Source organism: Uranotaenia lowii, chromosome 2 (genome assembly GCF_029784155.1).
Source record: "Uranotaenia lowii strain MFRU-FL chromosome 2, ASM2978415v1, whole genome shotgun sequence".
Classification (NCBI taxonomy): domain Eukaryota; kingdom Metazoa; phylum Arthropoda; class Insecta; order Diptera; family Culicidae; genus Uranotaenia; species Uranotaenia lowii.
Window position 1 is genome coordinate 280,097,466 of NC_073692.1, and position 27,430 is coordinate 280,124,895.

General features: G+C 36.8%; 1 protein-coding gene across 21 annotated transcripts in view; it reads left to right on the forward strand.

Annotated features, from left to right (window-relative positions):
• Positions 1–27,430, forward strand: part of LOC129744717 (muscleblind-like protein 1) — a 302,890-nt gene that overhangs the window by 256,845 nt on the left and 18,615 nt on the right. For 15 of the 21 annotated variants that reach the window (XR_008736977.1, XR_008736978.1, XM_055737385.1 and 12 more), the window contains 4 exons: positions 3,838–4,053; positions 9,882–10,148; positions 12,962–13,003; positions 13,642–13,768. Coding sequence is in view for 18 of the 21 variants with exons in the window: in XM_055737385.1 (XP_055593360.1) it covers positions 3,838–4,053; positions 9,882–10,148; positions 12,962–13,003; positions 13,642–13,768 (652 nt within the window). In the remaining 3 variants the exon portion in view is untranslated. The remainder of the gene's footprint in view (positions 1–3,837; positions 4,054–9,881; positions 10,149–12,961; positions 13,004–13,641; positions 13,769–27,430) is intronic. The other 6 variants (XR_008736979.1, XM_055737391.1, XM_055737393.1 and 3 more) reach the window with 4 other exon arrangements.

Genomic DNA, 27,430 nt, shown 5'->3' on the forward strand with positions numbered 1-27,430 from the left:
AGCAAGGTCAGATAAGGAAAACATTTCAATAAAAATTTCGAATTTTCTCAAATATCTTTTTAACAAAATCTAGCAAGTTGCTCCACTTTTAGAATGCCCTGTATTGTGGGTAAGGCAGGAGAGCTACGTGAAGGCTATTTGTTACCTTAATGTGACCCGTATTCCCCTGCCCTCTACCCCAATCGATGCCGAACCAATCCCCAGTGTTTCCGTCAAACTTCGCCATCAACAAAGCCCGGAACAATCTATGAAACGACCATTTTCGAAATCGACACACCGAACCGGGTGAGAGTCCATTCCGCTGCTCCGCTGCCTGGCCAGAAAAAAAGGGATTCCCAGTTGTTTTTGTTGTTGCTGCCATTTTGTGTCTGTGTGTCCCCGTCAATGCACGGTCATTTATCACAATATTTCACGCCGTATGTGCAAATTTGTTTCACAATGCAGCGTGTCGCCTTCAACCCGTCCTCAAATGGCTTCCGGTCGATGTGTTCCCCATTGGCCGTCCGAACTGGTTCGGGGATGATTCTCGATGTCGAAAAACTGACTTTTTGATGGTTTTTTTTTCATTCTGTTGTGATCCGATCCACAACAATTCGGTAACCGTTATTTCGGACACGGTGGCGGCAATCATCTGTCGACTATCGTTTCAAGTCGTCTTTGGTCCTTCCCCAAAAAAGAATGGGGGGATGATTCTTCCCAAATAGTTTGCGCGAGGGTGAGAGAAATGTTCGTGAGCGTGTTCGTGAATGAGTGACTGAGAGAGAGAGGGTGGAAGATTTTTTTTATGCTCATTCAAAATTTTGAGAGAACGGGCACCAGAGTGATCACTTTCCGACATCGAAAAACACCGGAACCAGAACCCGGAAAATTGCCGCTGTCAGCAGATGAAAAATAGACCAACATTCGTTGATAAATTGATCGTAAAGTTCAATTGCACGAAAGTGTGCATCAATTAAGCATGATTCGAGTGATTGTATGCGCGAGGAGAGACCGAATGAGTGATGCAAAAGTGTAGACGATTAAGTACTACTACTGCTAAAACAAATATTTTGCTTCTCTGTGTCTACATAGTGGCAGATGTGGCTGTCGACTGTTCTTGTAAGTTATTCGCAATTGATGGTTTTGAATAACGCTCTTCAGGGTTTACCTGTTTCTGTAAAATATTTAGTGATTATTCAATGAAACTCCAAGCAAATATTGAAAATCGCTTTTTGTTTGAAACATTTATTTTTTGTTATAGCAAAGACACCATATCTAGATAAGAAATTCAAATGAAAATTCACTGTTCTAGTTTCATTGACTTTAGAGTTTAGCCTAGTTTTTCATGGCATCCGATCCACATATAGAAGAGTTGAATCAATATTACTGTTGTTTTATTAACGAATACTAACTCATGTATAGAACATTTTTGTTGTTTTAGAAAACGTTTAGGATAGTGAATGTTTAAGTTCTAGTGCCTAATTACATAGTCTGTCTAGTGAATTGCTATAAACTTTCTTCAATTAGTTTCTCAGCGACTAGTTCAAATTAAAATTTCAAAGAGTTCTAGAGAGATAAAATTTTCTGTAGACCCTACGTACCTTTTTTTTGTGGTTAGATTATGTCCTCCGAAGTCTACCTTCTTCCAGTTTCTTCGAAGCAGAACGAAACATCAAACAAATCTTAACACCGAAATGCTTCCCTCCCATAGAAAGCTCTACACCATAAACACACACGAAAACACTATTATTTTTGAAAACTCTAGTAAAACTCCTTCTCTTCTTGAAAAAAAAACCGATCCCACCTCTTCTATCAATCTTTCTATCTCCCATCTGTTAATCATTTCCTCATCTCCGGTGCACCCGTTTTCAACACTGCAACTCTTCACTACCTTAACTGTCGAGAATGAAATCAAAGCCCAGCTATGCGATATCATGGCATAAAACTTTCAATTAGAGGCCACTCCACTTCTCAGCGACTTCGCCAATCCTTTGGATTAATACCGGCCACTCAATTCCGTGGGCTGAAAATGAAATGAAAGAAACCGACAGGTAGCCACCATGGACGCGAAGTTCCCTGTTTTGAGTACTTTTTAACTTAAAAGCACTGCCGCTGAAATGAAACAAAAGAAAAACGCCCATTAATATCGGTATTATTTTGCCACCAGCGCTTGCATTTTTCTTGCTCCCTAAATATATTGTTTGTTTACTTTAAAATTTACATCATATTGTGCATCTCAAATTTTGCCAATCGATTTTTTTAGCTTATTTTTTCTGTTTTGTGTTTGTAACGTTTGCCCTGGAACTGTGTCGGAGCTCCGAAAACCCAAGAAAATATGTTCGTCCATTTGAAGAAAAAAAAACTTTTTTAAGCTCTTCCAAAGCATATTAAGAAAAAAACTGAAAGTTTGGAACGAAAAAAAGTATCACCAAATCGCGTTGATATAATATTAAAACATATTTCACTGACTTTCTCCCTAGTTTCTTTGAGAAGCTTTCGAGTCGTATGCTCGGGACTGATATTTTCATTCACACGAAAACTCGCTCTCACCTTAACACGTTCGTCGCCACGCTCATTTTGGTAGTTTTATCAACCGGGCCCAAAGAAATTTTCAGAGAGAGAAAGCAAAGAGGGAGAGCTCCCATATTTGAAACGTGTGGCGAAGCTGAGCGGTAAACTCAAGTAAGAGAGCGTCACACGCTTTTTGATGTGACGGGGCCCCCCAGGAAATACACCCGTCACCCGAATATGGGTGCCGTGGCGACAACGTGTTAATACCCTTCGCTCGTGAACATTTGAGGAGAAGCGACTGAAACCTTCCTCGCTCTCGGACAACGAAATACTCTCTCTTCACTCAGCTTCTATTTTCGAAGAAGAAGTTGACTATATAATGAACCCGACCAATGATTCGTGAGAAAAACTCATGAATCGTTTCGGTAGGTGCTTAAAACTTGTCCCTTTTCCCTCGTGAGTTTTACGCAAGTGGACCCGATCTGTTATCGCGAGCTTATTCTGTACTTCGATAACTGAGTGAAATTTTCAATGTTGTGCTCTTCGAACTTGCCAACATTTTTCGGAAACGTGATTTTGTCAAGTAGCCTCAGTGACAGTTGTCTGTTGAACTTTTTCGTCACTGTGTTTTGGCTCTCTTTTCTAGTCAAACAATTTCCAACGGTGAGAGTTTCTAGATTTTTTGTCATGCTTTAGAACGATGTTTCTCTCAAAAACAATAACATGCATTATTAGGCCAAACGTTACAAACAATCGATTGCTCGCATCGGCGTTATAAGAATCGTAAAAACTTTTGTTTTCTGTTCAAATGCGCTACTACATTATCTGCCAAGGTTTGTTTTTCGCTTTTTTGATGTATAATTTATCCTTTTTCTTTTTGAACAATGCTCTAACACGTTTTTATTGAACCAGCTTAAATCAACGGCATCAAGCATTCAAAGTTTGTTGCTCAATTTTTAACCGATTCACTGCAACCGCGATCGATGTGTTTTTACTATCGATATTACTTCTTACTTAACCAATCAACAAACAACCGCTGCTCAAGTTTTTTACGCATAAGTATTTGTATGTTTTCGTTTTTTTTGGCAAGCAACTAAGATTTTTAATTAGCAATTACGTTTGTTTGCGATGAAAAAAAACAAGCCTAATACAGTTGCATTTTTTGTCAATTTTCTATTTTTTGTATTATTTTATAATCAAAAAATAAATTACTACTAGCAAACTGAATTGTTTTAACTTCTCACAATTTTGTTTTGAAAACTGATACTGAAATAAACCCTAAACAAACTTTTAAACCAAAAACAAAACCCAAGAAGACAAACATCAATTAGCAGATAATGTCTTTAGGTATGTCGCGAGTTCATGCGCGGTGCCTGCAAGCGAGCTGAGTCCGAATGCCGTTTTGCTCATCCTCAGGAGAGCGTCACAACACACGAAGACGGTTCCGTCACGGTGTGCATGGATGCCGTGAAGGGTAGATGCGCTCGTGAACCTTGTCGCTACTTCCATCCTCCCTTGCACCTGCAGGCTCAAATAAAAGCAGCGCAGTCACGCGCAACCGCGGTATGGCTACCTTTAATACAAAACCCAAAAAAAAAATATAAAAACATTATTTCTTCTACCGTTTTCCTTTTTTCTTTATCTGGTTTCCTTTTTTCTCTCATTCTTTCAGTTTTCAGCCTAATCACTAACCCAAGTCTCGCGTTCAACCATACTTAATATCTCTTTCTCTCACCCTTAACGATCACCACGGATGATCCTTATTTCGCCATTGTTTTCTGTTTGATTTTCCCCACTGACATTCCTTCCGGTATTGATTTTGAATTTTGTCTTCTCTACCTGGACCAACAAACGTTCATTTGTTTTCGAGAAACTTTTAGAGCTTGTGTTCCACTTTCGTTCTCTCGATCTTGAGTTTAAAGTTGTTTTTTTCTATGATTTGGATACTAACACAAAAACACACGCGCTCACCGTCCTCCAATTTGCCACATGAACACACATGGTTACCAATCAGATTCCAAACCCTGGCACCCCGAGAGCACTTTGACGCGGTGTAGCTTAACTTCCATCTAATGTACTATCATCACTTGCAAAAGAAAATTTATTGAATCCAAATCTATATTCCCCCAATTCCTACTCTGAACCACCTGCAAGCGACCTTTAGAGTTTACAACAAATAAAAACAACAACTCCGTCCATAACTTTCAACGTAGTCGGTCTTTGTAGTCTCGTCTAGTTTGTAGTGGATCATCTCATTTCAAGTGTTTCCGTTAGTCTGAGTGGAATAGAAACGTCAATGAGAGGGAAAGTAAGAATCACTGAAAATAGTCTTCACAGAAGGGGGCTCAAGTCACTGCCTTAGGGTAATTAGTGGTATTAAGTCGAATTATAACTTGTCTTACATCTTCAATAAAAAAAAAGTGATAATAGAAATTATGCTGATTCTTGCTTTCTTTCTCTAGTTCTTCAGTTGAAATTGAAATCATTCATCTCACCCATTTTCCTTAGTTTTGTATCCCACCTTGGTTCGGTATCGAACACCATCCCATCACTCACTTAATTGATTGATTGGTTGATTTATTATCTCAGAGCATGTTCGATTTAAGCGTCCTCGAAAATTATTCCCCAAATTATGAACATCACTCAGACCATCTAGCAAAACTTGTAGTTTGTAGATGTGTGTCAATTAATGAATGTAGTTTCTCTCCCAATGAATTAATTACTAGACAAGGTTGATCTTTAATCGATTTAAAAACGAAACTAGACACGTGTAGGTAGACAACGTTTCGATAGTATAGAGTATTTAGATGAGAAACAAGAACGGTTAGCTAACTACATGAGGAGGATAACATTAGTGTTATTCTATAGAGAAAAAAGAAAATCCGATAGGCACTAGATTTGAATAGAATTTTAACCAACAAAAAACAGTTTAAGGATGATAATCGTATATGTAACTATAAAGTTGATCGTTTGAATACAATTACACTCTTCATTGCTCATTAGAGCCAATAAAATGAATTTTCCCATTCTAACAAAACGGTCAGCTTAACGGTCACTTTTTTAAACATTGAACTATATTTTCCCAATAGATTAAGAAAAAGAAGCTCTCTTTATTTGTTCTTACCGTTTTACCAGATGTACAAGCTTTAACCTGACCTACGTTATGAGTACGGCATCTTCAAGCAAACATAAACTTGTATCACAAATGATTACTCTAATATAGGTTGATCTTCAGGAAAATATCGATCTCCATGATCGATTCAGATGATTGGACCGTGATCGACCCATCTAAAAGATCAGAGTTTGAAAATCTATTGTTGATAGATCGATATTTTCCATTTTTATCAAGAGAGAGCTGCTTGTTTCGAGAAAAAAAAAACAAAAAAAGGACACGGAATTTCAAAGTTTCATTAAACTTCTACCTATGAATGATGATAAAAAAAAGTCGAACGCTCTAATGTGCTTAATAAATATATCGAAATCTGCAGACAAAAATTCCATGACCAGATGTCAAATAGATGATACTATTAGAAATCAAAACGGTACACAAAATAAGATCTAAATATTTCTGGTTCAACTGCTGCGGCTTTTCGAATACCCAAACAGTCGTTCAAACTACAATTTGATATCGATGATAATCGGATGCACCGGCTGCAAATTTCGCGGAAGATTTGCTCAATTCTATCTTCCGGATTTCATGTGAGTTAATCGCTTTGTTTTCTCTCAGATATATCTCTCACTGGATTTGACCAACGAAAGATTCCCCAGTAAACATTAAAATCGTAACGATCCTCTGTCGATTTTGCAACAACTAATCGGCAGAGAAGATATCGTCATATGGGTGCCTCAGGTGAGTGCCACGAAATAGTCTGGTATAGATGCGAATTCCGTATTCGTTTTCGCTTCCATACATTTTTTTATACATCGGGAAGAACAACCTGTCAGGACACAAGCAACACGAGTTTTTTTGGAGGTTGCCACCGTCCGCGCTCAGTTCACTAACGGTGCAAAACTGATCACATAACGAACACCATACAGCAAAAGTGCACTAATTGTAGTGCACTCGGTGCAATACTGAAAAGGGAATGCAAAAATCGTTATCCTCCGATAGAATTTGCCGATCAAAACACCCGTGAGAGAGATTTTCATCCTCAAGAACACTATATCTAGCGCTTATCAACTTTAATTTTACTCTCGATAAGTTGTGCTTTCCGATTCAAATTTATCGTCTCTTGTAACGTTAAGGATAAGCAACAACAATTTGCTGGCACCTAAGGAGGACACCAACAATTGCTTGATGCACAAGATGCCGTGCCGACCCGACCGGTAGACGCACCACCAAAATTACCAACAATTGCTTGATGACGCACAAAGTACCGGGCCGACACGACCGGTACACGCACCAACAAAAATACAAACAATTGCACGGGGCGCTCATCAAGAAATCTGATGCCCACTAGAGCAAAGTTCGAACGAGTTATCTTGATCGGCAATGGAAAGAGATGAGAAGTCATCACGTTCTCATATTTATCGCTAAGTGTTACACAAGTGATAAATCAGTTATCATTATCAAATCGGTTGGATTTGCTTCCCTGATACTGAATAAACACTAATACGGTATAAGACACGCCCCCAGGAAACACGATCCGAATCGTGTTCGTATGTTTCCCTTCGGATGCGTTTTGCCCTAGACGCCGACCGCTCTCCGATTGAAAACGCCGATTGGGATTGGGCCTGCTAAAAAGAATAAAGCTTGCTCTTTAGTAAAGAGTCTTTACTCTTACACAGATTTCCATAAGAATGGCAGCTTATCGGAGTGAAATTGGAGCAAAGGCTATTGCTTTCTCTGTTTAGTTTATGAGAAATTGTATACCAAGAGAGTTACTAATTGAGAACGTAAGATTCCAACATTGATTCTTATTATCCTCCCACCAAGGCCATGGCGCGCTACCATTTGTTTCAACTATCCGGCAGATAAAATTATACACAGATTTCTCAATCGGCCCTCGACAAACACGAAACACAAGGCCCACACTCGAGCCCGTGCGCTATGCTGCAAAAAGAGAGCTGCTTTGGACCATTCAGAAGGACCCCTCGCGCTGCATTGTGAGCCGCTGCGTGCTGTTCTGTGAGCCAAAAGAGAGGCCTCGCACGTCGCTCGATTAGGACGCGCAATGAGCTAGCCAGCGTTGCCAGATTGAAAACCGCTCAAATCCGTAGGTTTGACGCCCACCGAAAAATGTAGGTAGTGATTTAGGTAAAATAAAACTTGATGACCTTTTTTTTGGTAGTCAGGTAGAATTTTCGTTTATCCGCCGAATCCCTACTGTTTTTTTCGATAATCCGTAGGAAATGCTGAAAATCCTTAGATTTCGAGCATCGATCCGTAGATCCGTAGAAGTCGCTAGCTCGGTCGGTCTGACTCGGCAGCTCTCGCAGATTTCGGATAGTGCCTCTCGCCGACGAGAACAAGAGGAAAAGATTAAGCGAGCGTGTTTTTGTTTTGAGCGAGAGTGCGTCAACGGCAAGAACGCAAACAATAAAGAGTTTCGCTCGAGAGAAATGGTGCTGCGCGTGGCTAAATGAGTGCGTTTTGTTGAATCCTGGTCAGCAAACATTATCGCTGGCATGGCAACGCTGTGTAACTATGCATTGGAAACAAAATCTTGCACTCTTTCCTCAATTTATACAAATAAGAAGTAAAACTGTGCAAACCGCAGCCGGAGGGAAGTGTTCATCTTTTTTCGTAAAACTATCTAATCTGGAATGAATCATTGCCTAGTCAATCGTTAACACTGTTTTCTGCCTATTACTGTCTTAACTTACTCAATCAACCGGCGCCGATTGTCCGACGCATAGGACCGAAATAAAAGATCTCCACTGCTGGCGATCCGATCCCAGCGTTTTCACTTGCTGCCAGCCAAGGGTCTTAAACACGTTTATATATTAATAGATTGTCTTTTAAGACAAAATTGATTACCGATAATTACTGATAGTAGTCAACGGATGCCGTACTCATAAAAAATATGACGCACCAACAGCAGATTTAAGCTTGTTCATATGAATAGGTGACATTGGTTTGCTGAAAGGTATTTTTTCAACCAATTGGTTCGAATCGACAAGAAGCCTCTTTTTTCGCTTTTTTATTGTATTATCCTACCAGTGTTAACTTTTGATAAGAAAAACTAATGAAACAACAAGCTATAACAAACAAAACTATTTTAATAAATAAAAGTCAAGAGCAAGTTCACTGGTGTTGGGAAAAAATGGTAGAAATTTTGACATTTTGAAAAGTTTAGCATGCAAAAATGTTTTCAAGATCTTGGGGCGTTGTATTTTTTCACAACACTGTTTCTATTTCAGCCGTATGTGATAGAAATATTGCTATTTTTGCATCGCAGCATGCGAAAATTCAACACGTGTTGTAAAAAACTAGAAGGCCACAGATCTTGAAAATGTTTTTGCATGGCCAAATTTTCAAAAAGTGCCGTAAGTGTCGAAATTTCTACTACTTTTTCCCAACACCAGTGAACTTGCTCTAACAGAGTTGAAAATTCTTTGTCGGCAGTTCATCCAAGAGTAAATTTTCGTTAGTAGTAAGCATAGAGTTTAAGAAAATAGCTCAATAAGAAACTCCAAAACGTTACACGCGATAATCTCTCTTTTTTGATTGCATCTATAAACTTTGAGTGTTCCGTATCTACAGATAGAGCCATTTATTTCAGTCACTAAGAATTATAGAGCAACAAGAAAGAGTTTCCTAGTATTATTTAACTATCAACGATTATGATGAAAACAAATCCCCAAAAATGCCCCTTTTCTATTTGGTACCGAAACGTAGTGTAAATAATCTGTGCGCTCAACAGCCGCTTTTTACCATAATTTTAATTGCAGATAATTGCTTTCTTCAATCATCCAACTATGCTATGTTTCATCATTTATTATTTGTTTATTTTTATCAGCAACTTCACCTTTTAAGAGCAAATTGTATTATACAAATCAGTTGATTTATATATTTTGTTTATTTTTATTTATACCAAAAAATCACCAAATACTCTACTTAAATTAAAATGCTTGTTATGCTTCTTTTTTCTTATTCTCGAAACCATCACCACAAAATAAACGAATCAAAACTGAAACAAAAACAAACCTCACATTGCACCCATCTCCTTCGTTCCTTGATCCACAAAACTCCCCTTTCCCCCGACCGTTTCCGCCCATCGTCAACTGAAAAACAAAACCAACGACTTCAACAACAACAACAAACCGTCCGTCCACCTTTTGACAACCAACCAACTGCCCTTTCAAAATCGTCGTTCACATCAATCGCCACATCAAAACGATCGCCCTCTCAAAATCAAAAAACCAAAAAAATCAAAAAAAAAATCTAGACTGCACCAGTATCTGCTGCGGCCGCTGTTGCCGCTGCTGCTGCCGCCGCCGCTGCTACCATGGGCACCCTGCAGCCACCACCGCCACCACCCTCAGCTGCTGCCGCCGCCGCTGCCGCCCACGCTGCTGCTGCTGCTGCTGCCGCCGCTGGGGTTGTCACTTCTTCTTCTTCTTGCTCGGTGAACCCCCTCTCCATTAGCCAACACCAACAGGCTTCGCTCGAGGCTGGCAAAAAACGGGCGGCCGACAATGACATGATACAAATGGTACTTTTTGCGTAATATTCAGTTCTCTTTGTTTTGTTTTCTCTCTCTCTTTCTCTTATCTCATTTTATGTTCTCTTTGTTATTTTGTCTTTGTTTTTTATGTTTTCCAAGTTTTGTCATTGGTTATCTGATGTTCCTGTGTTATTAAAACCAAGAGAACCGTTAAAGTTTTCAATTTTGTTATTAACTTTTCCCCAGAAGTCCCCCGTTTTACTTGAAAGACACATTTCGTTTTTAAAGGTTTCGAACGAAAAAAAATCCTTCCCCGTGAACAACTACCATTTGATTTATGTTATAACATCGATGTCAACGTTTGCAGTAGCTTTCGCATGCCTCTGGTTTAAGTTTGCTTTGTCAGTCGTTGCGCGCAAAATATTCTTATTGGTTAGAGACTTAGAAAAACAAACTATCGCGCAAATTGTGGTCCCTCAACGAAAAAAAAAGCTCAACAACAATCGTAAATAAAAAAGTTGCTAGCATGTATGCCAAACGAATTACAGTAAGAATAAAACAACACACCAAACCACACGCATCACCAATTGCCTAAACATCCTAGGAATGTCAACGCTGCTATTTACTCTTTTCAGTTGCCGCATCATTATTATGGTATATACCTTTCCTGTGTGCTATCTATGTTTAATGATAAGGTGTTCTCAATCAACAACGGGTTAAATAAATTTAAATAAATCACAAAGGTATAGTTTCTTATCATGAAAATGAAGGCAAACATCCTATTTTTATTGGGAACAGGAACAAAACTTTGTACACAGTAAAAACCTAAAATGTGAAACATTTTTGTTGAATTTTATCACAATTTTAGCTAAGAATTAGCTTCAAGAAACGTATGCATTTAAAATAAATTATTTCAGAACGATACACAGACGCCTTCTAAGGTACAAATAAACTCTCCTGCGCTATCATCCTTCATTGCCTACTTATATGGAAGAAGCTTCAGATATCACAGGTCAAACTCAATGCTCATTTCTAGATTTCTTTTCGAAGAACATATTATAAAGCAAAGCACAACAAGCCATAAGACCGTTGTTTTTTATTAAATTAAGCTAATTTTAGTGTCTCACTTAAAACTTACCTAGTCTCTAGGGCACCTGTATCCGTGGCCCAAACAGTTGGTTTAGACCCAAATCCCGACCAAAGCAACCGCACTAGTGGTCTATTATACCAGTTTCAACTCAACTATTTTTAGAACTGGCAAATGGGTTGGTCCAAAACTGAGCAGAGTTGGATCCAATTTTACGCAGTTCTAAACCATTTGACAGTTAAAAAACACGAATGGGGTTGCCATTTTTTTCACTGGATTGCATCTAATTTTGTTGGTCCAAATCTTGTATAAATTAGACCCAAGAATAGATCACGGATACAGGTGCTCTTACGACTGGTTTTTCAAGCGCCTTTCGAAGAAATTGTCTATAAATCCCATATGTAGTTCAGGTTCATTATCCGATTGCTTTCCGTGACCTGATCTGGTTCAAATCATCATTATAAATTGAAATTATTTTATGAAATGCATACGTTGTTCATACTGTGTACGCGAAATGTTGAATTTGTTACCATTCCCCAACCAATCATCTTCCATATATTCGGTCGTTAATTCTGCTTTAAATTTGGGTTCGATGGACTCAAATACGTACTTCAGTTTAAAGACACCATGAATAATGATTTTCTACAACTAACTGTTGATAAATGGTGATGGAAACCCAAAACGCTTGTTCATTCAACAATGGCTTCGGTATAAAATAAACGCTTTTGTAGATGCTGATTTTTTTAAATAATTGATTTTTAAGTTGAGTGATTTTTGCGCTTCAAATATTATATACAACACAGATATGAAAATCAATCCTTCGATAAAATTGTTTTCATCATAATTAATCAATAGTTATTAAGCTAAGAGTTAGGTCAAGATGGAAATAACATGTCACAAATACACACAAATCAACACTACAAGAATAAAGAAAACAACGTTGAAGCAAACATCCTCGCAACTTGACTAATCTTCGCGAAGATCATAATGAGAACATGTTCGTAACGTTCATGAGGGGTTCGAACATAACTTCCGAGCTAGCAATATCATTCCACGGACAAACATTCAATTGTATCAACTTGTTGAAAGCTGATCTTTTTTGTTTTCTTTCAACTGTACCCTTCATTGAATTATCGTTTAGTTCTTTATGTTAGTTTATCTTTCACTTTAAGTTTGTGTAGACACCTAGAAAATTGTTTATTTGCGCCGCTATCTGTACATCTAACTAATGAGTATTTTATTTTTCTCGCTTTTTCTCTTCCCCTCGTGACAATTATTATCATGAACCCGAAACAACAACTACAAACAAACCGCACGTCTACATGAATTGCGAACAAAAAACTTTGAAACCTCTACACATTCCTAAACATTCCTCGTTTGAATTCCTCGCTCCAAATACCTCCTACCACCCTATACTGTATGTTGTTTACCGATACTGCGCCCATCGATGTCGCTAAATATGAATGCGCGTGTGTGTGTGTATCGATGTCGCCTGCTGTACAAAATCCGAACGGGTCCAACGAACACATACCCATCCACACCAACAAATGAATCTACATGCACACAACGACCTGTTCAACATTACAAATCATAATATGTAAAATCAAAACACACACACACATCCAAATATGTGCGTATCGCTTACCCTCTACTACTACCACTACCACTACTACTACTACCTACTGCTACTACTCTACAATCGCCTTCCTACCAAAACAACTACAAAAAAAACCTGCTACTACTACTACTACTACTGCACATTCGCACCCACCAGATGGACATGAAAACGATGGGATCTTTTTACTATGAAAACTTTGTAAGTAACCATGCATATTTATTATATTTTTCTTTTTCTACCTTATTATATTTTTCATTTCCAATTACTCTTTCGTTAGTTCGTTACTTTTCTTTTGCACCCGGTATTTTTGTCATGTATGTGTTTATCCTCTCTTTCTGTTCCTATTAAAGTTTTATCAGTAAGTCGTATCCAGGGTATTAATGGGATTGCTAAACACGTACCAAATCACACCGTAGACAGTGAACCATTTCAGAGTAATTGGTGTCTTGGCTAGAGGCTTTCAATCAGTTTTAGACGACTTGGAACAATGCGAGCATTTTATTGCGATATCCTTTAGCATTCAATTAAATCAGCTCAATATCTATGCTGTAGTTCCCTTTGTCTTCATCCACTGTTAAAACTCCTATTTCTATTTACTTTTTTCTTCTATCACCATCACAATCTCATCTCAAACTAACTATCCTCTGTTGATAAACATGCTCGTATGTAGATGGTTTTTCATTTATAGAAAACATATAATCATATTCATTTCAATTGCATTGAATGCTAACGTATAGGTAACATATAGCTGCATTCTACAAGGCTTTTATTTTCTTCTTTCTTCCTCTTCGTGTATGCCAAATTTGCTACATTCAATGTGCCCCCCCTGGATGTAGGCTTTCCCGGGAATGGTCCCTTACAAACGGACGGCCGCTGATAAGTCCGGAATTCCGGTATACCAGCCAGGCGCCACAACCTACCAGCAGCTGATGCAGCTCCAGCAGCCATTCGTGCCAGTGTCATGTGAGTACCCAACTCCCAGTCCTTCAGCTACACCTGCTACTTATATTCCACAAACATCCACAGCAACCCCAATTGCTATTAACAGTAGTAGTAATAGTGCTCTCAGCACAACGTTATCCAACAGCAGTTGTTATACCAGTAGTAGTGTCAATAACAATAATAATAATAGCAGCAAAGTCAATAACAAGAATACGTCACTCGTCAATACGCTGTCCTTGCAAACGGTTTCCTCGATCGGCGCAGCCGGTCTAGCGCATCTGTCAAACGGACAAATCCACTCAGAAGGTGACCTCAGCATTAAGGTCGAAACAAGTGGCACTGACAAAGCAGATGCAATCACTAGTGATGCTAATAGCAACTCTCTACTAACCTCTCCAACAACCACAGTTTCTAGCACCATATCTCAGCCATCGCTTGTATCGACGGCATCATCACCATCAGTAGCCCAGCTACCGGTTTCTAGTGCAATGCTCGCTTACTCCCAAGCAGCTCAGATTAATAGCTATAACGCAAGTATTCAAGCGCAAGCACATGCCCAAGCCCAAGCGCAAGCCCAGGTCGTTCAAGCAGCCCACGCAGCCGCTGTAGCACATGCTAATCAACAAGCAGCGGCAGCACACTACACCGCTAACTACACCGATGCCGCTAATCTTGCCAAAGAAGTAGCCCAAAAGAACTATGCAAATGCTCTTAAACTGGCCGCCGCATCAAATGCCCTTACGGGTAAACCGCTAACAGCACTCAACTGCGCAACTGTACCGACGCTAAACAAAACTAGCCTGTCGCACTACGGTGCCTCAGCAGCTACAATGGCCACCCCAGGAGCCACGCCAGCCTATCCGCCGCCTCGCATTGGAACACCGGCTATGGCTGTCGCGGCCGCTACCCCACAGCAAACCCTTCTACCAACTCTGACACGTCCTCCACCGCCAATCTTACCACAGGCCGCCTTTACGCAAATGTTACGTCCACAAATGCCAGCCAATCTGGTTCACAATCCATACGCTGCGGCCGGTGCCCAGCAATATCTGATGAGTCAGGGTTTGATGTATCCCACAATGCAAGCCGGCGCCTATCAATTTGGCAGTCCGATGCCGACCGCAATCCCTACAGCTAACCTAGCGGCGATTCCCGGTACCATGCCACAGGTTCCCGGAGTGGCCGCACAACCAACGGCCGGAAGCGCCGTTGCGGTGCTTAACCCATACAAGAAAATGAAAACATCCTAAGCATGCTGCACTAACACCAAAACAAGTCCAAACACACAGTTTGCCATAACTTAACTCATACATATAAATAGGAAGGAAACCATACACACTTAACCATGCATCTTCTTGCACCAACCGTTGCCATGTTCGATAGCGGCTTAAGCTAGATGCAGCAACCAACTGCAAACATCAAAAAGAGAAAACAACATTGAAAACGAAACATTAAACTATGAAAAGATGATAGTGCCTGAAAAATTCACCAAAACCAACTAAATAAAACCTATAAAAAGGTAACAACATTTTATCGAAAAGAAAACATCAACGTAAACAAATACACACAGAAACGCCGCAAAAAAGACACTCACGGAAGGATGTTTTCTGTTTTCTAAATAGTTGTTGCAATCGTTTGCGGATAAAAGCCTCTTAAATAGAATTTGAAGGCCTTTTTCAGCGAGGTAGAAGAGAAATCTTGTCACTACAGTTAAGAGAATCAACAGATGAATAGCTAAAAGTAGAGGAGCCGACAGTGTAGGTCGTTTTAATCGTTAAGTGCAATTAACTTTGTTTTGCAATTTGTTTTTGTTTTGGTTTGTATCGTCGAACCCTAAAAAGTAATTGAAAGTTTAATTTCCCCGTTTGCAAGTGTCGATACTGGTTTGGCAAGAGGCAGGTTTTTGTAATAAACTTTAATTGGAAAAATTCTGAACTCTTGGAAAAATCCAAAGCTTGAATCAATTAAAGACTCGCTGCAAATGGCAACCTTTAAAAAATCGGTTATCGTTATATTTTTTTTAGTTCGTTTGATTTCGATACGGGTAGCCTAAGTTACACATGTTTTCGGTTCCGTTCCGTTCCAAACGAATCAAACTGTCATGTGTTATTTTCTTAGAGATGAGGAAATCAAAACAATGAAACTGTGATAGCTTTCACATACAAACACGCGTACATAAAATTACATTTAAAAAAAAATAAATCGAACAACAAATATGTACTCAAACAACAAAAAATCGTTTGCAATCGAAACGCGCACTTCCGAACGGATAATGCAAAGGCAAAAAAACAAAAGAAATTTATGAATCCAGAAATTATATAATGGCACAAACACCCTGAGGAACGTTCGATTTGTTTTGAAGAAACTAAATATTTTGGTCCCTCCCTAACCCAAGAAAAAAAAAATTAGGCAATCATTGCTAGATTTGTGCAAAACCTATTTTAGTTCATCTGTACAATCTATCCCATATTCTAGCATGTAGTATTAAAACACAAACCTAACAAGAAAAACATTTTGAAACAATACAGTCATGCTAGCTTAGAATAAATTTGAAAGTTTGATGAGCAAACTTAAGATCAACGTGCATTTTTATTTCATTTTTATAATCGTTTAATTGATTTGCTTCCCTCAAAATATACATAAAGCTGTAGGTAGTTAAAACTACTTTGTAAATATCATAAGTGAAATAATCGATAAATTTACGGAAAACTGTTCAATAATATTCTTATTGTGATAAGTTTTTGTTTTGTGTTCCTTGATACTTATTCACATACTATTTTTATATGAAAAATTTACCTAAATTTTGTTATTTATACAATAATTAGCAGATAAGGAATAAAGATAACAGATAACCTACAACAAGAACAGCAACTATCAATAATCAAAAGGTTGTGTACTGTACGAAGCAAGACGGTAGAAATGTGGTTGACATGGATGATAATAAACCAAAACTCCTCGTGCTGTCTTAAAAAGTTGTGTGTAAACAGAAATTTAACAGAAATCAGTGTTTCACAAGTATTAGCACCACCACATAATGCTGCTATTATTGATATTTACTACTACTACTTCAAATATTTCTTCTATAGCTATTACAACACTACTACTTGCATAACAATTACTGCTGCTGTATTGAGAAAAAAGTTGAGAACTAGTAACTATGAAAGGCAAAATGAGCAATGCTATTACTACTACTACAATTACTACTACTATTGTATTACTACAGCTACCAATAAAAACAAAAAAAAAAAAACAGTGAATTAATGTTGTGCTATATAAAAACAAATGGGAAAGAATGTAAAAAAAACTGAAACCGTTGCTAAATTTGCATAGAAAATCAAACGCTTGTGAAGTAAGAGAAAAGTGACTAAAATAGTATCACTACTACTATAACCTTTTACTACTTTGAAAACACCAGTAATCAGTAAATCCACCATGCACTTCACACCTATCTGAGCGAATGCTGAAAACTAGCAGAGAATCACACCTTCATCCAAGGCAAATGTGCTTACTGTCGTATATGTTTTCCTATCAATGTCAATGCTAAATTTTTTGCACCCCAACGTGTAACTTCGAAAATGTTTCTAGCCTCTCAATTCGAACTTTTTCCTCTGACTCGAGAACAAATCCTTCATTTATTGAGTTACCAATTCAAGAGAAGCAAAAATTTTGAGTGAAGAATCATAAATAGTACCTTCAGTTCAGTTCAGTTTTGGTTTTTGACTCTTTGCTATAACTCCTTATGAAATTCGTTTCTAGACTACCAATCTGGATCCTTATTCTGATTTTGAACATGTTTCGATTTTTACTCGATTTTTTTTTATTCTCGTTACCTACTCAATAACTGTATGGATTTTGAAATCTATCCTTGAGTTTGCTTGCTGTTCTAAACAAACTTATCATCGGTTGTTAAATCTGAATTTCATTCTGTTGAAGCAATTAAAACGTTAATTGAACTCGAAACTAGAATGAAAATTTCCTTTTGACAATTGGTGTTTTATGCTTACCTATTGATACCTTAATTAAGAATAATTCATCGACAGTAAAACTGTTTGCATCATTTATTGTCAGTTTACTTAGTAAGCGATCAAACAGCTTGAAACATATATCTAGAAACGAAAATATTAATTCGAGCTCTGGCTCCATCTTTATCACGACAGTAGTGGGTCACAATTTAGCGCATGAGTTGTACAAGAAAGAAAACTCTGATTACAGATAAAAGTTTTGAAAATCACACAAGCGAATACCAAAATTAAAAATCTTAGATTCAGTAGATGACCGTTGAAAAAAAAACTAATATTAAAAAACATAAATGATCCTATTTGCAATAAATAAAATCCCGTAATGCTAAGCGTTAGATTGCTATTACTAATTCAATGTACTTTAGATCGTTCTACTATATTGAGCAAAACGAAACCGAGATTTGAAATGACAGTGAAATGCTTAAAAGCAAAACATCTGCTAGTTGAAAAAAAATATATATTGCATTTTTAGTTTAAACTTTTCTGTTATGCTAGTTTTTGGAACATATAAGGTGTGAGCAAGTGAAAATGATTTCATTTTGTTGTATCTGTACTCGCATTAAACCTGAACATAGCTAAACAAAAATACTTATATTTCGTTGCCTTTGAGTTGTATACTTCAAACAAGGTCAGGTTGGAAGATTTAATACTTAGGTTCTGACTATTTTCTTTTCTACATTTTAAGTTTGCGTAAAACAGAACACTCGCCTGGTAAACAGTTTTGTAGAATAGTTGTATGTCTGGAAAGCTTTTTTCTTGCTGCCCCTCGAAACGACAACCCGAAACCTGCTCCTCGCAAAGAGAAAAAAAAAATTACACACACACGCTCCCTACTGCCTGCACTAACCTTGCAATTTCCTAAACCAAATCCCTGGCACCCCTGCTTTTCCATGCGCCTTTTTATACTTTCAGTATCTTATAATTGAAGCCCTTTCTCTCAAAAGCTTCGTACACAGATTTTATTTTTCGGTTTTCAGTAAATATTTACACTAGCAATCACGGTGTTTGTTTCTTAATTTTTGAATAAGAAAATGTGGCATTTATTTTTACTCTCCTAGAACGCTTGAAAATCCACAAATAACCATCCAAAAGCTGAATTTCTCCATTACTAAACCCTTCCAAGCCTATAGGTGCTCGGAGTTAAGCTAAAGAAAGAAAATTCTATCATTTTCCGATCGCAGTTTGTGGTAGGACGCTTTCGCTGAATCGTTCTTTAAAAAAAAATACCTATTTGAAACAAATTGCTATATTCTGTTTTTTCTTAGTGCTAAATTGTTAACTGTATTTATCCACCTACAGTCTAAGTGGAATCTTGGAGTAACCAACACTTTTCTCATGCAAAACGGAATGAGCTTTACTGTTAGAAAACTTACACACATACACCCATATGTACACAATTGTATCACCGAGTTTTAGATAATCTTTAGCCAAACAATAATGGTCTATGGTTCACAAATCTATCGCGTTCGGTAAAACTGCTTTGTTTGTTAAATATATACATTCATATTTATGGGGTTTGATCTTGAATTTTATATATTTTTGATGTTTACTGTATAGATTCGTTAATGCTTTTCCTCATTAAATACACTCAAACCAACATAAACATGGCATTTTATTTATACAGCTGGTAGGGTGCATTAGCCGTAACATATGTAGGTATATATATTCTCCATTCATACATACACATTTGTTAATCTAGGAAATAGAGAATGAAAATATAAATCACGTTGCAGGACCAAACTAATCCATCGATTCTTATATACTTCACGAATTTTGTTTAATAATTTTAGATGAAAAAACCTTTTTATACAAAAAAAACACCCATGGCGAAAAATCTGCTAACGCTAATTCAACAATTTTCTTAATCTATGGAAAAGCTAATTACTAACATTAACATCTTTCTGGAAATGTTTAAACTTTTAAGGCTTCCGGTGACGCACTTTTTTCTAGAACTTGTGTTGCCAAAAGAAGGCATTTGAAAGACCAAACAGATTGTGCTTTCTACCGTAGACAAGGTGCTTTTGCTACTTCGATAATCTAAAATCATGCACTTCTTTGAAATACACCTTCACACAAACACTTTCATCCTTAAAAGTTAAGTCGATTTCTCAGGTACTGAATACTTTTTGCTTTGAAAATAAAATAAAATAGCATCTTATAAATTTTTTAAGCTGGTGAAAGACAGAAAAGTATCAGACTTAATCGAAAGGTTCCTGGGATGAACACCGTCGTGCAAAGCTTTGAGCGCTCGATTATCGATTTTTTGCGTCATTCCGTTGATCTCAAATCGACACTTAGGAGTGTATTCGAAAAAAAATGAAACACTTTGTTTTGTGCATAAATTTTGAATTCATGGATGTAAATCAATTATATTGATTATATGTTGTAATGTTATGTGTACGTGTGAAAAATTTAGTGACAATCTGTCAAGTGGTTTTTAAGATCGTGATCAATTCAGAAACTTATTGACAAATTTTTTTTTTGGCTGAATCGTGAATAATTCAGGAAAGTCCCAGTGGGAGACCATCAAAAAAATCAACTATTCGACTAAAATGCATATGGTAAATCGTTTAAAGAGTCCTAGATGATCTAAGAGTGAGCTTCAATTTAATTAAAAGTGAAGATTATTGATTTTATAAAATTAAAATGTGAGTGGTTTTTTCAAGCGCAATTTGAAAATTTCTATAGGGAAAGTGATAGAAAAGATCATTTTTTGGGTCGTCTAGCTGACTAACGAACAAGGTCAACTCGACTTCTACAAGGTTAAAAAGTTGCGCACCGGTAAAATAAACAAAATACGGTGGTCAAATCGTGCGCAAAATATTTGGACCGATAGTGGAGAGATATTCTGAAGAAAAAGTAATGGGCAGCGAAACGAACTCTTTAGCGGGCACCTGGCAGGTTTCCAGCCAAAAATTTTTCCTTGACAAGTCTTCGAAATAATTTTCCGGAGTTAAATAAGAAGAAAAATAGTAAAAAAAAAGTTTAGCGCTTGAGGAGGCTAACTGACGAACTATGGAAACTGGAAATCAGTCAATGTTTCATAGCGATTGAACCGATGAATGGCTAAAAATTTGAAGAAGACTGCCTCCAAATTCTAGCGTTTTCCCTGCATAGTACTTCAATAGGTCCCACAAAGTTCACACTCTGTGTTGACCGGGTTGGATCTGGAATCGTGTCATTACGCAAAAACTGTGGTGGAGTGATAAAAAGTCAAATATATTGTTTTTTATTTGCCGAAGGAGGACACTCGGTCAAATTTGTCATAACTTCGACCAAATTAAAAATTTTGAATTATTTTGAAGATAAGACTTCAGGATAAAGAAAACTTAATCAAAATTAGCATTGATTTCGAAAAAATGTGGTTCATTGATGGCGCGAATGGTGCCCAAAAATAGAATCAGATCATTAAACGATCTGAAAAGCCACTTGATAGAATTTCACAAAAATCTCCATATGTAAACATTACATTACTAAGCAGCTTCCCTGAAAATTCATCCATGCGCTTGAAAGTTATTCATAAAACAAAGTGTTGAATTTTTCCGAATGCACTACTCAGAAAGATATCGAAGGACATAAATATTGATTTTAACATTTCAAAGCGTTCTTTTATGAAATATTTCAACCTTCACATTGGAATGCCTACAAGGGTGAAGTCACAATCAGATGAAGTTAAGCTGTGTTTTTTTATGTTTTACGAATAGTGGGTTAATAACTCATCGATTTCCATAACAAACTCTTATCAAGTCGAGTAAAGTCAGGAAATTTCTTAAAGAAGTTGAATGAAGAAAGCCTCAAACCTCATGAATAAAGCTAGGACTTAAACACAAGGACTCCCCAAGTCGAATGGAGATAAAATGTTTTCAATATTTTGAATAAATTATTAACAAACAAGTATAAAGAAATACAAACATTGTCGGTTAGCAGCTATCGCGTGTTGTAAGTTCGATTTTTTTTTACATTTTATTATTTAATGTTATAAAACTCCTGGTAAAATGCAATACATATATACTGATAGGTTTCAAACTAAACACAAACTTTAACCTACGATATTATCTCTTTCATTGAAAATTGGATTTCGTGCAATGCTTTGCAGTCGCAGTTATCCGTACAAAGGTTGACTGAAAAGAGTTTAGCGTGTAGAACTCCGACAGATTTAACACTGATTTGACAGGTCGCAGAAATGTACGAGTTCGCACAAATATCGCAGTCATAAGTGCGCAGTCCAATTTAGTGCGCTGCGAATAATATCTTTCGTCACCTAGAAAAGGGGCAGACTTTTTCATTGTTGCCAGCAAGGTTCTGCGAAAATTGCGTCTAAGGAATAATTACAGCATATTTTAAAGCATTTTTGAACTAAATAAGCTGAAGATAACTTTAATGTGAAACGGGCGCTGAATCCGAAAATGATATTCAAAAATTCTAAGTTTCAAATTAAAATTGGAAAAAATTGGGTCAGTTTAAAGCTTGCGGTTTTTAATAATTTTGTAAACTAGTGTTGTTAGACAAGGGACAAATTCAAGTTTAGAAGAGATACTTCTCATTTTGTTCCCCAGCTAACATTTTTGTATGTATATTTCTCAACAACTTTGTTGTACGTCTCATATACATTATAGAATGATCGTATGAAACTCGGAAAAACAGCATTTACCTACCATATTCGACACCATATTTATACATACTGAAAGAATGAAAGAGAGCACAAGTTTTTTCTCTCAACGCATGCGAACCGTTGCCAGCGACAATATTTGCTGCCTCTGCAAGTTTTAGCAATCTGGTTACACTGCTGGTCGCAGAGAGAACAAAAAAGCTGTTCTCTCACTTAACCCACGCGGGAGAAGGCAAAGGAACGAAATCGTCTTCAAAATCTGCAAACATGGCGGAGATTTTATCATATCCTATTAAAACCATTTAATCCGACTTCGAATAACGATTTTTACGACCTTTTACTTGCGTTAGTTGGAAATACGATTCGCAGTAACGTTTTTAATGACTTGATTTATCATTTTTATGCGATTTTAAGTTTGCTGGGTCGTTATCAATCAATTTGAATAGACCCAAAAAAAAGTGATGAAACCTGTTCATTTCTTGTTGATTTATGAAAAACATGATGCTATTATACGTGACAAACAAAGTAGTTTTACTAGCCGCAGCAGTCGCGATCATACACAAACCGATCGATGATAGAACCAAATGGCTTAATTCAAGCTCCGTCCCTTTAAAATCGTTAATCTTAAATCCCATTATCCATTTAAAACAAAAGTTCATTTGTCCTATACCACACACACACGAATCATCAACGAAATATTTATAACATTTATTCAGAAGAAGGTATGACTTAATGTAGAACGGACTAAACAGAAATTACGGACATATTGCGAACAAAAATATATACAAGTTCAAGAAATGGAAAAACGTTGAGTTTTTAATAAGTGCCTAATCGACGAAGACGATGACTATTATTACAATGCTGAAACATACACAGTAAAAACAAAAAAAAAACAATCTTACGAACTCAGATACGCTAATGACGATGACACCAAGCACACGGACAAATACACATACACACACACTAGACATGTACTTAATCATCCAGTCACAATCTGAAGGGAGAAGAAAATGAACCGAGGAGTAATTTCACAAGAAAGCTAGAAAGGATACCCCTACAAGAGAGAGAAAGTAAGGAAACTGTTCATCAATGGAATCCTACAATTTAAGACACATCATAACGATTCTGATTGAATTGAATACAATCAAACGGTTAATTTAACGGTGAGATTTGACACCCTTAGTTGTGTTTTTAGAAATATGTGGCAGTAACGAGACGCTACTATACTGTAAAAAAAAACTATACTCTACTGTACGATTTGCTACTATTATAGATACTTGTACTACTTTTATCACAACTACCTAGTGTTAGAACGGAAAAAGAAGTGTGAAACGCAATTCTAAGTCAGATCTCCCGTTACGTGTTTATTTGTTTCCTATGTTTGGCACCGTGCAGTATTGTGGTGTTCTCGTGTATTCAAAGAAAAGTTTACAACAAAACGATATAATTATTATAACGAGAAGAAAAAAAAATACAATTCAACTACTCTATCGTTACCGAAATAAATAAACTTAAAACATTATATATATAGCACTTGGGTTCAAAATCCGTACGTCATCATCATAGAGAGTGGAATTTAAGCTGTAGGTTTTACGAAGAATAGGAATTATTTTCAAATATCGGTATGAAAAGAAAATCACACAATAATGGAATGTGACTATTTTAAATAAAAACAAAAAAAGATTAACCTAGGCGACAATGAAAATCATATTGGAAGATATAGGCAGTATTTGTACTTCGAAACTTACACTAAAACAGAAAACGAAACTTGTAATTGAAGAAACATTATGAAAATTGTCAACAAACCTATTAATTAATACCATATTATTGATATATAGCATTAAAATATTACTATACCATTAGTTTATATTACTAAAAAAGAGAAAATGCATGTAATAAAAGTAATTGTTTACATTTCAATGAAACACAAACGCCAGTATTATTTGACATTTGGTTTGGTTTCGTGCCGCAAGTGCTGTTACCTCGGTTATCTCTCTATATTTTCAATCATTCGAAAGGTTTTTCCGGATGAAAGTGTGGCTTGTAAATAGAATTGAACCTCATCGTATATCGCTGCTCTCTATCTTTCTCTCTCGTAAAATATCTATCTTAAACTCATGCTCTGTATTTCCTTTCTCTCTTTGTCAGTTTTTTTTTTCTTTTTCTAAAACCCACTTATTCACCGACAAGTTCTACGACTTTGGGGTGAATCGCCATTACTATTTCCCATACTCCTGTCAACTGTCAAACTTTTTATTGTTTAGTTTCTCTATATTGCGAACTAGTTTTCTACGTACTCAGACATTAGTCATAAATTTATAAACAACGTTCGTTACTGTCTTGCATCTTCAAGTTTAAAAAAGGCATACATTTTGTCAAAAATTGTTCTTAGTATTAGATTGATTAGGGTTTAACCATTTAGAGGAAAGATCCAAATTCAGTGCACAAATACCTTCACATCAAACTGAATGAAACAAATACACAAACAAAAAAACAACACTTTCACTTCAACATTCATTGAAGTCTGTACAAAGCTATCCAACAAACATAAAACCAAATTGCTTTATAAACGGCTTTCCTTAAAAAAAACCGGTGAAAGGAGCAACACAAGCCACATATTAAACACATTTTAATTCGAAACCAGAACAATAAATAAGCAACATAAACAATGCTCTACACCACATCAGCCCATCTTTTTGCAGCTTACCAACTACAACCGTAGGCTTCATAAGTATTTTGCCTTTTGCCGTACTGACACCACCTATCTTACGGTTACCTACTTGTGTATATTGGTGGTCGTTGTCATCGTGTTGTTTTCGATTGCGTAACAGATACATGTTTACCTACCGCATCACACAACAGTGGAAGAAATGCTTGAGGCGCAAGTGTGGATAAGCTACATGCATCGGAAGAACACCGCTTAGGGGTTTTAATTGATTTCTGTTTTTGGTTTAGGGATTATTTTCTGAAGACGTCAATTGTTTTTTTTTAAGATTAAATACTTTTTGGTCAATGTTTTTTTGCAACAACTATCTTTAATACGTTCGTCACCATGGGACCCATATTTTGGTGTATTTCCTGGGAGGCCCCATCACATCAAAAACGTGTGACGCTCTCTTACTCAAGTTAGCCGCTCAGTTTAGCCACAAGTTTCAAATCGTGGTGTTCTCACTTTTTTCTTTCTCGCACCGAGAATTTCGTCGGGCCCGTCTAGTGAAACTACCAAAACGATCGTGGTTTGAGATTCCCAAGGATAATAACGTAGAGGGATTGAAATACTCTTGCTCAAGCGGTTGAGCATCAAAGCTCTTGAAGCTCGAGAGCGAAGAAAGCTGAGAGCCAGTTTTCGCTCACCAAAAAATGCTCAAGTTAAGATCATGCCATGATGAATCTAGTATGGTTGTCTCACATGCCAAATCGCACATTCGGTCATATTGAAAAAAGTTTTGACTGAAATGTTTACGAAAAAGGGGGTCCAGGGATGCCAGGTGTTTGAGATAAAAAGATGAGAGAAAAAAATCAGAGAAATTTGGAAAAAAAGTCAATGTACAAATGTCTGTGCACAAGTTTATCGGAGACCAAAGATCAAAAGATTTAAAACGAAATTGAGTTTTAATTTATTTTATTTTATTTAAATTAGACTTCCGGAAACAAAGAAATGATTTGAGTATTCAATGAATTCATTCCGCTACTGACAAAGCTGGCACCGTCGCACAGTGCGGTGATCAGTGGACAAAAGTCAAAAATTTTAATTTATCAAACATTAAATTCAACTTTACCAATCGATTGGAAAGAGGTTGGAGTTTCATGAATGGTCATGTTTTTGACATAATTTTGCTTCCTACACGCGCAGCATTGGTTCAAAGTCGATGCATTAAGAAGGCAAGAAACAATTTTTTTTTTTCGAAAACATACACTTTTTTGAAACTTTTGTTAACCGTTGACAAGTTTCGCAGCAAATTCAAATTCTTCGTTCTACAAGTTGAAGATTTAAACTCAACGCATGTCGTATTGTGTTTTTTAAGGGAGAAAATTTTGTTTTTGGTCTTTACAGCTACCTCTGAATCTACCATTATTTTTGTAAATTTCATTAACAAAAATTGCTCAACTTCAGCTAGACAGAAAAAATTCGCGTCACAAGACGTCACTACCATTTTACACTCAAATGCTAGGGAATATCATCCTGAACACCATTATGCTTGCAGAATTGCGTTTTTTTGCGCTAACAGAGATATGAGCAGTTGACGAAGGGTAATTTTTACGCCTCAGAAATGATTTTTTTCGAAAAAGAACCGCTGTGGTTAAACGAAAACCGAAATCAAGTTAATTTTTCTTCTTGAACTTATCAGTATTATATTTAAAAAAATATTTTGATTAAAAATGGATTTATGATATGGTTTTGGCTTTGAAATCTCATTGAAAAATTATAAGAAGCTTTGTGGTTTAAATTTTGAAATACTTTGACCTAAGATAAAGCATACATCGGCCAAGTTCCCGTGAAAACCATATTCGCTTGAAAAGGAAATTGTTGTATTCAGTTATTTTCTATGTGTAACATTATCAGTACCAAACTTAATCGTTCATGAAAGCAAATATTTGACAGATCCAATGGATCTTTTATAAGAAAGATTGAAAATCTTCAAGGTATGGGTTTTTGAGTCATGGATTTTAAGGCTTTAAAAAATCAAAATTGAGAAAAAACCTTCAAAACACTGTTTTTCTGACGTATTTTCAATAATTGAACATTTGAACAAATATTTAATAGAATTAAAACTGTTTACGACTTTTGTCCATCGGCTCTATGGGATCACCGCACTGTGCGTCGTTTATTGGTCCAACGTCTTCCAGCTTTGCTTACCAGCCCGGAACTCAGCCGGAAGATTTTTCACGATTCTATGAAGTATATTTGCAAAACAAACCAAGGCGATATCTTTGTCTTTGCTATATCTTGATGATTGGCAAAACTCCGTGTTTTACAAAAAATCAGAGCACCTGGCATCCCAGCCTGCCAGCAGCCAGCCAACAGCCAGCTGTCAAATTTCGGCTGCGTTTCGC